At 39.3% G+C, this 15,809-nt stretch overlaps 1 protein-coding gene across 1 annotated transcript in view; it reads right to left on the bottom strand.

Annotated features, from left to right (window-relative positions):
* LOC122802175 (pseudouridine 5'-phosphatase) overlaps positions 1 to 15,809 on the bottom strand; it is a 769,412-nt gene that overhangs the window by 157,335 nt on the left and 596,268 nt on the right. The window contains exon 4 of the mRNA XM_044071846.1: positions 2,544 to 2,773. Within this exon, the coding sequence (XP_043927781.1) occupies positions 2,544 to 2,773 (230 nt within the window). The remainder of the gene's footprint in view (positions 1 to 2,543; positions 2,774 to 15,809) is intronic.

A 15,809-nucleotide genomic window follows, 5' to 3' on the forward strand; every position in this document is an offset into this window, starting at 1 on the left:
GGCAAAAGCAATGGAGAAAGCAAGATCTCCGTTGCTTTTTACAAACTGTTTTGCTATGTTAAATGGGTTTAACATAGCGAGACAGCTTTAAAAAAAGCAACGGAGAATCTCCGTTGCTTTTTAAAGCTGTCTCGCTATGTTAAATCCATTTAACAAAGCGAGGCAGTTTTGAAAAAAAGCAACGGAGAAAGCAAGATCTCCGTTGCTTTTTACAAACTGTCTCGCTATGTTAAATTCGTTTAACATAGTGAGACAGTGTGAAGCAACGGAGATTTTGCGTTCTCTATTGCTGTAAAAAAAAAAAAAGAGTTATAGTAATGGAAAAAGTCTGGGAAACCGGACTTTTTTCCATTACTATAACTCTGATTTACAATGTGCACGCTGACCAATCAGGGGATCGTTGTATAATCCAAATTAACAACTGGGGCAAGGACAATGGTTTCATAATAAATGTAACAAAACTATAGCATAGTTCTCATTTCTGTAAACAAAACATTTTATATACTAAACAGAAACAGGTGACACACCCACCAATCAAAGGATTCTAGGCTTATTGATAATTCTTGATCATTTGACCATGTTTCCACAGTAGCTTGGAAAGCCTTCTTTCTGGCTATTTAATTTCCACTGGCATCTCCCCTAGATCTAAAGAAATCTTAATTTCCCTTTAATCATCTATCATCAGGCTCATTACTGAAAATAATGTTCCTTTTGGCAAGTATTTAAACAGATCATTTGGCCTCAAAAATCCAGGACAACCTGTCACCCCTCTCTCAGTACTCAGGCTCTTATATATTCCTCCATGGTGATCTGTGACTAGCCTTTGAGCCATAGAAAATCCAGTCCTTTTTGACCTCCTATTCATTCACAGAACAAATGCTACTTCAAACACTTAGTTAAAATAAACAACCTTCATCAGGTGAAAAATAAGGCATGTTGGTACAGTAAATTCACATCCCAACTTATCCCTCACCTCTGGCACAAATTTCCACTACATGTCAAGCACATTAGCACTCTTGCCACCTTCAGTTTAAACCTGGATAACCTGCTGGCCAGTCTCAAATTCTCCCTTGGTCTATCTTGTACTGAGCTCCTTGAGGTTTGATGGAAATTCTGAATAGTAGTTTTTGGCTATGTTTATAACAGTCTGCAGACTGACTGTCTAGTACTTACCTGTGAACCTATAAACTATCTTACTTAAAAAAGTGAAATTATGGTAAAAATACCCTTTTTCAGTTTAATTAAATGCTATGACTTTCCTCTGCTCAAAATAAGTAAAGCATTCAAAAACTGAATGCTATGGAGTGTGTATACTGGCTACTCCCTTAAATAGGGGCATAATCAAAAACATGTCTGCCTGGAACATAGCAAGGACTATATGACACCTACCAGAATGCAGTCACCTCCCCCACAAATCTAGTTCTCCCACCACAAGACAATGTAAGCTTCTGGGCAGTACCTGTTTCCTCTACTGGAAAAAAAGAAGGCAAAAATTAGTCCACAAGGTACTAATGATAACACACTATTTAAAAATGAAATTATATCAGCTTTCACTGCAGAGAAATAAATTATTTTTAAAAAGTGTATGAAGTGGCATACACAGTATATACCTGGCTATGCCCAAGATGTGCACCTTCAAAGGTGGAATACAGTAAACTCTTTATTATCCGGCCTCCCTTTAACCGGACTCTAACTGGCCATCAAATTTCAGCCATAGCCCTACCAACAGACAGACAGGAACAATACTTCTGCCTTCTCCGGGCTAAATCTTCTTCTTCTTTCATTTTTTTCCCGGTTAGGGGTTGCCACAGCGGATCAACTGTCCACTCATGATTGGCAGTGGAGTTTTACGGTGTCGAGTTGCCAGCCCGGCGCCCAACCTTCCACAGAAGGCACACACACTCACACCTAGGGCCAATTTAGAGTGTACAATCCACCTACAGCAATTGTCTTTGGGTTGTGGGAGGAAACCGGAGCACTCAGAGGAAACCCATGCGACCACAGGGAGGACATGCAGACTCCGTACAGAAGGCACCCCAGCCGAGGATTGAACGGGCTAAATAATGACAGATATCTGAGTTTTAGACTCCATATTCTTTAGAAAAATGCATACTAACACAAATCATGTTATTCTAACCTATAAATACTATTCTGTATGCTTTTTCTGATTAACTAGCCATTCGTTTATCCAGCCTAAGGTCCAGTTTTAACAAGACTGGATAAGAGGGAGTCTACTGTATATACCAAACTTAAACAAAAAGTAGGATGACAAAATACTGTATTAAAAAGCAAATTCAAAATGAAATAAGGATGCTAGATTAGGAGAAGCAATGTAACTTGTTAGTGTTTAAATAACTCTGTACAACCTTTTACAAGCAACTGCTAGTGTTTTTTATTAGTAATAAGACCAGAGCCAGCAGGTATTATTACTATAACTCACTGAAGTTCATTCTTTTACACAAATTAAAATTCGTAATATACCTTGCCAGACAGTGTAATTCAGACCTTGAACTTTAAATCTAGTTATAAGACAGTGCACCTACCTTTTCAAGACATGGAACAGGGTTAAATCTTCTTGCACACACCAAGAATGCATCAGGTTCTGGCTTGCCTTTCTTAACGTCCGGGTCATCCCCTATTACAATGTGATGAAACAAACTGAAGAAGTCTTTGTGATTCCTTGTTTTCATCTCAAATGTTACTTTAGGTGAACTTGTAGCTACTGCAATTGGTATATGATGCCTATGTAGATGAGTGATTAGCTTTTCTACACCTGTAAAGAAGAAGAAGATTGAAAGTTGTTACAATGAGAAAATACATACATAATACATACACAGCATCACAACCTTTGCAGATTTTTGCAATATGAAATTAAGGAAAGCAATATGTTCTTAAAAATTCCCAGCAGCAGCTGCTTAAGTGAAGATGAAGTAGAACACAGAAAAACATCTATCCGGGCTACTTTTTTTTTTTTTTTTTTTAATTCTATAGTACTGTATGGTCAAATGTTTTAGAGTAATTTTACATCATTTTAAATTACATTATTATGTCTCTGCAAATATGTAGGTCTCCCACAATCATCATTTGAGCAGCAAACAGGATTTGGGCACTCTATAGTCTACAGCAAACAGCATGAACAGCCAAATCAGAAGTGCTAATCTGTAATATAAAACACTTGTTTTAAAATGTTTCTCTAGTTAAGGTAATTTCAAACTTCAGCTAATGGTTATCAATACATAATGTCTAAGGCACAGAATGCACACACCTCATTAAAGGTGTGGCCCACTGAAACATGGTATATTGTTGATTTCCATTTATACCTTCTGTATAATTATACTTACTCTATGGCTGCAACAGCACAAGGTGAAGTGAATATTTTGCTTAAATTGCCCCCAGATAGTCCAGACCTGGAACAGTGATACAGGTGGGCTATGCAGAGGCTTTCGTGATGCAAAACATTTCTTCCATGCATCTTTCCTTAATTTGTACATCTGATTGGCCATTTCATTGGAAGATGTGTTCAGAGTTTTCTGCCTCATAGGAAAACTTTAGCATATCCACTTAGAATTTGAATGTACAATATGCAAAAAAAAAAAAAAAAAAGCCTACAAAAGAAAACATGAGAGTCTGACCTTTTTTTTTTTGCATGTGTGTGTGTGTGTGTGTGTGTGTGTGTGTGTGTGTGTGTGTGTATGTATATATATATATATATATATATATATATATATATATATATATATGTGTGTGTGTGTGTTTGTGAAAGTCTGGAAGCAGCCTACATTTAACATAGATTTATTACTGTGTGGAGACCAGGAAATCACAGTTGTGTAAGTAAACTTACCATGACAGCAGATGTTTGAATAGATCATTATTGCAGAAGACTAAGTTATACAAGTCATAGTCTACCAAGGATTGGAAAACTGGCCAGCATGCAAAGTTTTATGGCACTCTCTATGTGAACAAAATGGAAAGGGAAAATATCTACACCCTGGCATAAATACAATAAGGAGGATGAAAAGAAGTAGCCCTGCTGCAAAAGTGATCTATTTGAACATTGACTGTTATGGTCAGTTAACTTGTACAACTGTACTGTGTTCATCATTAGATCAGTGTTGCAGTATCCTAAGATAGTTGTGTAGAATACCAAAGTTTAGGGAGAAAGAAAGAAGGAATAAAGATCAGAGCCCAGAAGCCCTTAGAAAATATTCCTAGCAAAGCCTGCTCTGGAACTAGAGAAAAATGTAATTTGTAGTGCTTGGTAAAGATGTGTACAGGTGACCACATTTCTGCCTCTAGTATACTTCTAGAATCCATCTCATTCCAAAAAGTGACAGAAGTACCCAAAGCACTGGCAGACTGGGCCCTGGACTTGCTCGGAAGTGACTTGTTATTGTGAAAGAAATAAAATACAACAGCGAAAGACAACAATTTAGAAATTGTCTGTTTTGACACCAGTTATCCCCTTTTATTTACCTTTGTAGAAAATAAACAGTTGATTGGAATTCATAAAGATTTTTGTCCTGTCAGCATAGTATTTGAGTTGTCTGTGCATATCCACAGTGTGTATAATTCCTTCTCTCCTATTTTTTGTTCTGGGTAGAAAACAGGTAGGTAAACAGCCTTGTTCAAAGTAACTCTGAAAACACTTTAGGTGTAAAAGAAGGATTAGTTCTCAAAGTTAACACATCTTTTTAAAATATGAGAAGAATGGGTTGATTCACCATAACAATGTGCAACTCAGATATTCTTCCAGCAGTAATCAAAGCACTGCTTTCCAAGCTACAAGCTTCAAATCAGTCTCATAAGCAGGTTCAACTAGAAAAAGTGTAAGTTTCTCCATTGCACAATTAAAATATGAAGAAGAAGCTACCTGTCGTCTAGGTATACAGATATGTAAAACCCCTTTCAAAAACAGTTCAATCTGAAGCAGAGTAGAAAGGAAGGGATCCATGGGGGGACAAGCAGACATAGCCAAAAGTTGAATCTTGCTAGAAGAGGAAGAAGGCCAGAGGATAACTCAGACAAATACTGTAGAACGAGAGGCATCTGGTTGTTTATTTTGCACCAACTAAAAAATATTTTCCAACTGGCCAAATATGATTTTAGTAGCCAGTTTCATAGCATCCTACATATTCTCTGAAAACAAATGCTTAAAATGTATTAAAAGTCCATCATCCAGGCAATGAGTTGAAGAAAGTGAAGGCTGAGTTGCATCAAACAGCCCCTGTCCTATGTGAGAATATCATGTGAGGAGGCTTGTGGTAATTGCCCTTGGCCAGTGAGAAGAAAGAACAACTGTTGCCTAGATTAAAAGGGAATTACCAGTATCATCTTTGTAGAGTACTTCTGAATTATTAGAAGAACAGTGGCTGACGCAAACAGATCTACTTGAGGTGTTTCTAACAGCTGGATCAACTCCTTGAAGACTGTGGGTACAACTTCCATTCATGGGGTCTATCCTAGTCCTTCAAACACAAAAATTGTCCAGCACCAAGGAGATTAGAAGAAAATTAAATCCTTTATTGTGGCAACTCCAAAAATAAGAGCAAACTGGTTTCGGCAATAGTAATGCCTTCTTTAGTGCTGTAGCACACACAAAAAAAAAACTTAATTAACTTAAATAATAAAACACATAAGGGTCATCTTCCTATTGGTTCATACCAAATTTAACTACGCTCATTAAGGCCAGGCTTAAACAAAACACCCAGCCTAACAATACAACTTGATTTTTTTTAATTCAAAATGGTATGCCATCCTGCTTTAATCATCTTGTTGCCCTGGACTTTATCTATAATAGTGAAGTTAAATCTAGCAGTGGTATGGGTCATTGTATGTTTGAATAATGAACTGGGCATTCTTTTGTTTCTAATGTCACTGAGGTGTTCAGTTATATAAAACCTCAGTGGCCGTGATGTTTGTCCCACATAAAAAGCGGAGCAAAAACAGGTGGCTAAATATATGACCTAGTCACTGCTACAACTCCAAAAAGACTGGATCTGATGTATCTTGGAGGTGTTGCTGCTGGTGAATTCTTTAGTCTTTGAAACACATGCACATACAGAACAGTGACCACAAGAAATACTACCCACCAATTTGTCACCAAATAATGTGAGTTGCTGAGTACTGGAGGGGGGTGAATGTTTATAATGGGTAAAATGAGAGTTGAGTGTGGGACCTCTACGATATGAAAATAAACATTGAGATGATACTAGTTCAGATAATTTTTCATTGGCCGACAATATGTCCCAATGGTTGTCAGTAATCTGTCTAAAGGTGTTAATGCTGCGTCCAAAAGAGGTGACCAAACATATGGGTTGAGGTGGATGTCTATTCAAATTGTTAGGGGTATACTGATACTCCAAAAGGTTTGCTCTAGTTTGTTCTGAGGAGAATGAACATGCCTTATTTATGTTATAGGTGTGATAGTCCCTACTGAGAAATATATTGACTAGGTCCTGTTGCTGTAATGAAAATGCATGCTCAGTGGAGCAGATGCATTTAATCCGCAAAAACTGGGATTTGGGGATGTTGTGGATGATGTGTCGAGGATGATGACTTGTTGCATGAAGCAGGGTATTAAAATGGGGAAATTTACGGAATACTTCTGTTCTAAGCACGTGAACACTCTCCCGGATGGCACTCGCATCCAAAAAGGTAATTCTATTGTAATCCCAAGTCAATGTGAAATGAATGCCCTACTTGTTGTCATTTAAATATTGTATGCATTCTTGTACATAAGTCACATCTCGTCTCCACACCATCCAACAATCATCCATGTACCGCCGCCAAATGTCCAATTCATCCAAAAATATATTGTGGCTGGCATCATAAATAAGTTGTTCTTCAATGTACCCCATAAACAAATCAGCATAAATGGGGGCAAAAGAGGCCCCCACAGCAGTCCCTCTAACTTGGCAGTAACATTTCCCATGGAAATAGAAAACATCCCTTGTTAAAACATGTTCAGTTAGACAAATTAGTAAAGCATTAAACCTAAGACTGTATATGTCAGCTTTTTCCAACCAAAAACGAATGGCTTCTAGACCAGCCTAATGGGAGATGTTGGTATATAAAGCGGTGACGAACAATGTACACATCAGCCAACCAGGATCCAACTGAATATTACTGATGATCTGAAGAAACAGGGTAGGATCTGGTCCCCCTTTTTGTTTATGTACCACATCACTGTGGTTTTGCCTGTGCTTACTAGTAGAAGACCTGAAATACAAAGATGGTTCAGAGATCTGAGAGCATTTATCACAACCATAATTTCTTTGACATCTATGTGCTTTAATGTTCCTGTTTGTTCTACAGACTCTGAAATTTCACCTCTCTTGGATACAGCTCACAATGCAAAGTCTGGGGCATCTCTAGTTACAGACTGAGTGGGGGCTGAAAGGGGAAAAACAAAAGAACTGGATTGAGAGGCACCTGATTCACCTACTAGAATGACTTCCCTTTTATAATACCTAGCACTGGAATTTGAAAAGACGAACTGCTGATGTTGGGTCCAAACTAATTTGATGAACCACTGAATTTCCTCATGTGAAGTCTGGCCAATGGAATTATGAGAACTGCAGAGGCCATGAAACTTAAAAAGAGTAGGTTATTCTCTGGCAGATATCACAGTTCGGTTGGAAATGATAAGAAAATGCTCCTTGTAACAATCCACTTTGTCCTAAGAGAGGAGAGACATTATGAGGGATATAACCAGGAGTCAACACAGAAATACTAACCTGTGAGACAGAATGAGAGATAATTGTTCTATGTTCAGCTGAAATCATAGACTAAAAAACAAGATTTTTACCAAAGTAAGAGATGCTTGACAACTTGTAAAAGAATCTGCAAAAATAAGGCTGTGGTCTAAATATGGAAAAATGTGAATGCTCTGTAATCTGCAATGGACTGTTACAGAGCCACACACTTTGTCTACTGCTCAGAGAGTATTTTAAAAATAATGGGTAAAGCAGAGAACTGAAAATGTAAACTAAACACAGAAAAATGTAAAAAGTAAAAAGTATCTGAAATATTTGACAACTGGAATGTGACAAGAGTCTTTTAAATCCAGAGTTACTAGAAAATGGAGAGGAGGAATGAGAAGTAACAGAGGCTGTAGAGTCAGCATTATGAATTTTAGGGTTTTGATGTGAAGGTTTAGAAAATAAAGGTCGGTCTAGGATAGGTCTCCAAGTATCTTCTTTCTCTGGCACAAGGATGATTCTAAAATAGAACGATTTTCCTAACTTGCTGTGGGAAAACAGGTTGTATAACCCCAGAGATATTTGATTGAGGACAGGAAGAAATAAGGAGGTTTGGCTGGATGGCTGCAGAAGACCCCCTTGAAATAGAAGATGGGAATATCACTGTCAGTTGTAGCCTTTCTGAATGTCTGAAGCTATCTGGTGCCAAAAGGGAAACGAAAACCTAGACTTTGAGTGAGTTTTACTGTCATGCCAGAGTAGGGAGGGGGGAAATATGACAGGGCATACAGTCAGTCTGCTTTTTTTGATTATCCTTGGTTTGGGGAGGATCATCCCTTCTTTTTAACCTCCCTGTTATTGGTTTCTGAAATTTTGTTTACCTGTACCATGTTGGGACTTGTTTATTCTGTTTCCAATAAAAGGAATCTGAACTGGAAGGAAAGTTTCTATTGTATTTTGGCAATGATGGTTGAAATATCTGGGTAATCCTCTGAAGTAACTTTCCCCTTTAATCAAATCTTTTAAAGACCTCAGCACAGTAAGAGACAAAATTGTGATGACCTTCCACCTTTGGGCCAGTAATCATGGAGCCTCAATCCTCACCACTGTTACTAGTGGGAGACTTTCACTGGGAGGATAACAGGTACACATAACATATCTGCAGATGCAGCTCTCCTAATCAAGCAAAATTTTCCTTAAAAGCACAATGGGAACATAGTCAGTCCAGGGCTGTTTTTTCTATCGTTCTCCAGATCCCCAGTAAGACTCTCCACTGGCACAGCTATAGAGTTGAGATCTTAGCTGAATGTCCAAGCCAAGATCTCCAGCACCCTCTCTGCCCAACCAGTGCCTCGTGTCCCTGTCCACATCTCTGACACACACCCTCTTTGAGATTTGATTTAAACGCGCACACACACACACACACACACACACACACACACACACACACACACACACACACACACACACCTGGGAAAGGCTGGCACATGTTTATTAGCTATGCCTTCTTCTTGCCCAGACTATAAGGTAGTTACTACTGCTACCAGACACAACTGCCAGCTACCTTTAGGCTCTTCCAAGGGTACCCAATACACTGAGTGAAATTAACATTAATACAAATGGTAGTTTGACCAACAGCAAGGATATTAGGAGTGGCCCACACAGTGTCATCAAATAAATATTCAAGTACTCTCAAAACTTAAATAACTCTACAAAGATCAGCCACAATGAAAGGTCTAAATATATTTAATAATAAATAATAAAAGAATGGTAAAATACTAAGTATATATTCACAGTGACAGAGTTCAGAAATCACAGAGAATGCTCTGTCTCACTAAGAGACTTCTCAAAAATAATATCTAAAATATTACTTCTGAGATAGCTTGCAGAATTACATCACTTCTTGTCATCCCCATTGGTGGAAGGTGGCAGGACTTAGCACCTACCTCTAAAAAATACACACAAAATGGCTTTTGCTCAGATCTGTGCTAGGTGCTGGAAGTCATAAAACAATTGCATAAATCCACACTTAAAAAGTAGAAATTAGTTCACCCCAAAGACAATACAGAAAGCTTCCTAGTACAGACTTTGTGTCTGGCTTCACTGAAACCTGTGAGATAGCATCTTTATGACCTAGTCTATAAAGTGATTTAATTTCAGATATATTTTAAAGTTTGCTGGACTGAGGTTAACCTCCTGATTTCCAGTTTCCTCTGTTAAAGCATATATATTTAAACAGTTATAATAGTGCATGTACATTTCTGTTCTCTCCAGTAGAGGCATACTGTGGATACATTTCAAACACAAGCACTTTACAAATACCTTTTCAACATAAAGTTCTGTACAAATCAATTTGACATACAGTTCTAATACATTTGTAACACCAGCATTTTGTATGACATACAGCTCTAATACATTTGTAACACAAGCATCTTGTATAAAACAGTTTGATATTCACAAATGACATATAATTATTTACAAAATTCCAGCTAGCTGTGCTGGCAGTACCTCCTTTCATCACAAAAATAATACCTCTTTATCCAGGGGAGCATTTAGGAGCTCAGCTTTGATATCCTCTGGTAAATACTTAGAATAAAGCTAGGCAAAACTTCCCATCACTGACCCAGTGGCCGCTCCTCCAGATCTCAGCATCTGCAGTGTCATAAGGTTATCTTAGAGAGTGCTTGGTTACACGAGACACAGAAGATACCACAGAGTTCACAGAGGTTTTAGTCTCTGAGGATGGGATGTCTGCAACTAACATTCACCCTGTTTCACCTTGCCTCTCTCTGATGGTGGTACCCCCCACTTACTTTCATCTGTTAAAAATGAAGCAATGCATTCATTAAGTACCTCAGCTTTTTCCCAGTCTTCTGTGATCTCCCTCCCATTTTTAGTCATCCTGGTCAGTTCCATCCCTCTCCTTCCTTCTTTCTGCTATGGACCTAAAAAAGTTCCAACCTCCCTTCTTGATCCCTTCTGATAACTTCCAGTACTTGCAGAGGAAACTGAAGGAGGGTCATTCATGTTAAAATCGAGACAGGGTCTGCTAAACATATGTGGAATGAATTACAGATACATATTCGGTTGGTGAACAGAACAAGTTATAAAATGGGAAGGTCATTTACAAGACAAAGATCCCAGACACAGCTGGATGCAGGCTTTAATACAGACTGAGAATTAATATGATGGCCATAAGGGTGCCCTCAGGCAGGTGCAAGGTGAAGCACTTGCATCCCACTCCTTAGAACCGGCTGGCCAGAAGCTTAATTTTCTTTTAATTTAAAAACAAAAAAAAAATTTTTTAAGGGCGTTCTAAAAAACATGTTTATTTTTTGTAAGGGCGTTCTTCTTTAAGAGTGCATCATGTCTGCCAGTCCCATACTGCATCACGTCTGTGGGTGCGTTGTTGTCCCTGCACAATTTTAAATACAAGTGGTGTTCGCATTTTGCTTTGCTGGAGAGTAAGTCTTCAAGTTTTGCTGCTTCATCTGTTCAAATAAGTGTTCATGTTTTGCTTTTTCTGCCAGTTTTGTTTTCATCATTCAAGTAAGTGTGTCCGGGAGTTTAGATTCAATGTTTTGCTGCCAGATCTTAGTTTTAAGTGTGTGGCCAGTTCTTTGTTTTCCTATCAAGTAAGTGTGTGGCCAGTTCTTTTAGTTTTGATGTCAAGTAAGCATGTGGCCAGTTCTTAGTTTTGTTATTGTGTGTAGCCAATTCTTAGTTTTGCTATTGTGTGTGTGTTTGTGTATGGCCAGTTCTTAGTTTTGCTATTTTGTGTGTGTGTGTGTGTGTGTGTGTGTGTGTGTGTGTGTGTGTATATAAGAGGGAGGTAGTAGGGTTAGGAATGATAACATGATCAACAGAAGGAAGACAAAACGTCATACTTCATTTATAACTAATTTTACCAGCAATAACAATGTTATAAAAAGTATCATACAGAAACATTGGGCTATCTTAACATTAGACACTGCAACGACTGGCTTAGTAGGGGCCGCACCATATTTCATCTATTGAAGCAACAACAATCTTAAACTGTTGTTATGCAATGATAGTAAATGCCCTGGACAGTCAAGTCAACGCACTGGGACTTATCCATGTAGGTCTTGTAGTGTGTGTAGGGTTTTGACTAAACAACAAATATATAAACACCCCACTTTGGCGTTTGAATTTATTTCCAGATTCTATGCAGACTGCACTACCCGCTTTATAGTGTACTTAGCAACGTGATGTATGCCCCTGCTTCTATGTGGGTAAAACCATCCAACGATTGAGGGACAGGGTATACAAACATATGTCAGATATGAGGAAGGGTGATATAAACAATGCCCTTGCCAAACATCAATCTGAATGCTCTGGACATGATTTTTCTTTTAGAGTGTTACAACGTGTTTTTAAAAATGTGAGAGGTGGTGACTAACAACTATTTGGAGCAGATGGAGCTAAAATGTATTCTTAGTATGCAAGCTTATAAGCATCCAGGGTTGAATAGTCAGGTTAATATCAAACCCATTTTGAGTGGGCGGAGGCTTAAGGCACATAGGAAGTTGCATTGATTGTATGAGGAAATGATGTCATTGTTTTTTGGTGCAATTTTCTCTTGTTTTCGATAGGTCAAGTGTTAGTTTAAAAATGTTCATTTTTTTTTTGTTTCTTATAGGATCTGAAGAAGCTGTATGCGAAAGCGCTTGTCCTTTTTTATCTGATTTTTACATGGAATTTGTTTGCTGCTATTCTTATCATCATTTTTATTAAAGCCGTGTCTTCAGTTGTGGTTGTCCAGTTGGTATATGTTTTTTCTGAAGTTTGGTTTTCACCTGGACATTCAGTATGCACTGGTTATTTTCTTGTTTGCATGGAGGTAGCATACCCCTCAGCTGTCCAGAGTTTTGCCCCATATTCCTCCTAAAAGGATTGAAGTTGCTAAATAACAGACATTTTAGTTTTAGACGTCATATCCTTTAGAAAAACGCATACGACCACAAATCCTGTTATTCTAGCAATTGTCTAAGTTCATGAGGGCAATATTTATAATCTGTCCCTACTTATTTTAAGCTTTGTCCAGATTTCTTGCACTAAGAGGTTGAGGTGTGTGTGTGTGTGTGTGTGTGTGTGTGTGTGTGTGTGTGTGTGTGTGTGTGTGTGTGTGTGTGTGAGACATGTCCTAGATGGAGTTAGCAGGTGGAATTTATTTTCCAAGTGCATTTTCAAGGAATTATGAGCCTCAAGGGAAGAGAAGTTTACTGCTGCTCATGCTAAGTCTGCTTAAAATGTGCAACTGTTTTGTTTAGCAAAATGTATCACTATTGTGGTATAAAATTTTAAAGCAGTGTTAGTAGCATAGCAGGTAGCATACTTGCATCTTGATGCAGAGGGCTGTAGGTTCTACTCCCACAGCACGTAAATTTGTATTTAACGGGGTGGGGTGCTGTAGTCCTGAGTATGTCGTCCTTTGGATGACCTAGTAACTATGAACCTGTTTTTCTGCTTGCCGCCCATTCCCTATTGCAATTTACCAGCTTACCATTTTTTTAACGTAGCATAAGCAATTTATTCTTTAATGACAGCAGCCACTGAACTTGTAGATGAAACACTGAAATATAAAGTTGTTTTCCAGCAACAACTTCTTCATTAGTTTCAGATTTCTTTAATGTGGAATTATTCAGATAACTTTTACTTCTGCAGAGATTGTGCGTATTGACTGATATTGGTGGACTGTAATGACAGAAGCTTAATAGGTTCATAGGTAGGTACTAGGCTATCAGCCCAAGGGACTAAGTAAGCCTAGCCAACAAGGTTCCCTGGCTTACGCCACCCAAGAAAGTTATTTTCCTGTGCCCCTGTCGAGCAGAGCCACAGAAGTGATTCCCGGGGTGCATTTCCGATTTCCCATCCACTCATCAAGATTTGTCTTGAAGAGTGCTAATGAGGAACTTTGTTTGACATAGATGGGTAGCTTGTTCCAGAGTATGGGAAATCTCTGGAACAGGAATATATCCCTCCAGCATCTCCTGTTTATTGTAGTGACAAGGTTTAGGTCCATAGAGCGTGTAGCTTGGAGGGATTGGGATTTCTTTAGGTGTAGCATGTCCAACAGCTCTGGGTTTGACATAGCTTTATATGTTAGACAGAGATCACCTCAGAGTAGGCGATATGCTATGGAGTAAAGCTGGAGTTTTTTGAGACGGTCAGTGTAGGACATCTGTTGAAGCCAGTAATCCTCTTTGTGAGGTACTTCTGTGGCCTTTCCAGCTGCTGCAGATGTTATGTGAGGTACATTCCAAAAGGGGCGTTGTACACTCTAATGGGTCTAATGAATGTCGAGTAGAGGGGAACAATGATCTCTTTTTTCCTGGATGAGAACCCTTTTGTGATGAGGTGTGCCACGTAGAAGGATTTCCTGACTACTGTGGTGATGTGATTATCAGAGAAGAGACTACTGCCCACCTGGGTCCCAAGGTCTCTTTTCACATATTCAGCATTAAGTAGACTGCCGCCTATGTGGTAGCTCATGGGTACAAAGTTTTTACCAAAGGGGATGACAATGTACTTTTTGGCATTGAGCTTGAGGCCATGGCTCTGGCACTAGGCATCTGTCTCAGTGAGGCCCTTCTGTAGGATGTCCACATCATTTAGGAACTCGACTATGGCTCCTAGTTTGCAGTCATCTGGGAACTTCGTTAGCCAAAGGCCTTCTGTGTTAGCCTATACTTCGGAGAAGAAGATACCAAACAGGAGAGGTCCCAGGACTGAACCCTGTGGTACTCCACTTGTCACTGGTTTGAAGTCAGATTTGGAGTCTGCAATTTTTACAGTGTGGGTTCTGTCAGTGAGCCAGTTGGCAACCCCTCTTGTGACATACGGATTTATACCTAGTTTAGTGAGTTTAGCTATAATTCCAGAATGGGGGATGGTGTTGAAAGCTTTAGTAAGGTCTTACCCTCATCTACGGCCTTGGTGACTGCTTCAAAGAAGTCGATCAGATTCAGTAGGCATGATTTGCCTTTCACAAACCTGAACTGGGTGGGGTCCAGAGTTTGGAGGTTACCAATGTCTTTGTTTATGAGTTCCATGATGATAAGTTCCACAGCCTTACAGACCAGGCTCATCTGGCTAATAGGGCGATACTTTCCAGGATCAGTGGTGGCTTTCCCTTTGTAGAATGGGATAACTGTTGCTGTGTGCAATTCAGTGGGCACAAAGCCTGACTTGCGGCTATACTGAACATGGTGCTTAGGTGGGGAGCCAGTTTGTTTTGAAGTTGATGTAAAATGCAGCCTGGGATGTTGTCTAGTCCCAAGGATGCTGTGTTTTTGGCTTTAGAGCATGCAGCTTTTACCTGCATAGTTGTGATTACAGGGACTCTGCATTCTTCCTGTATAGATATGGGCCCTTTAGGGGGTGAGAGGGGGGTAAAGTTAGCACTGAACCTATCTGCCAGGATGTTGGCAATATCAGTTGGTTCTGCAATTTTCGTGCTGTTGTGCTGTAACTCAGAGCAGATCTGGGTGTTGTCATTGAGATTCTTGACATAGCTATAGCATGCTTTGTGGTTATCCCTAGAATCAGTGGTGATTTTGTTTTTGTACCTAGCTTTGGAGGATCTTATAAGGGATCTCAGCTTCTTACTGAGGCTGACCAGGGAGAGCCTCCACTCATGGAATTGTACTCGCTTTTGCAGAAGTTTCTTCCTTCTGTTACAGCATTTGTTTATGGCAGGGGACCACCAGATTGGCTTCCTTTTTTTGAAGGATAGCATATTGGTTCTGTTTGGGATAGCACAATCCATGCACTCATGTAAGTGCTTATAGAGTGCATTTGTGTAGGATTCAGCAGTCGTAACTGTATTGTCCATCTGCATGGGTGCCATGAATTTCGCCACTTCTGTCTCAAGAAGCATGAAGTTGGCTTTGGAGAAATGTTTACAGTGGTTTCCTTAATGGGGGGGTGGGGGCGGGATGTGGATATCTAGGGTGATTAGCTTATGGTCAGATCTGACCAATAAGGAGTTGACTTCAGGTGTGGAACACTGGTCACTCATGTTGGTAATGACTAGGTCTAGGATATTGTTGCCCTTGGTGGGGGAGTGGATAATTTGAAGTTGAAAGT

This window comes from Protopterus annectens, chromosome 5.part0 (genome assembly GCF_019279795.1).
Source record: "Protopterus annectens isolate FY-2018-M chromosome 5.part0, PAN1.0, whole genome shotgun sequence".
Lineage (NCBI taxonomy): Eukaryota > Metazoa > Chordata > Ceratodontiformes > Protopteridae > Protopterus > Protopterus annectens.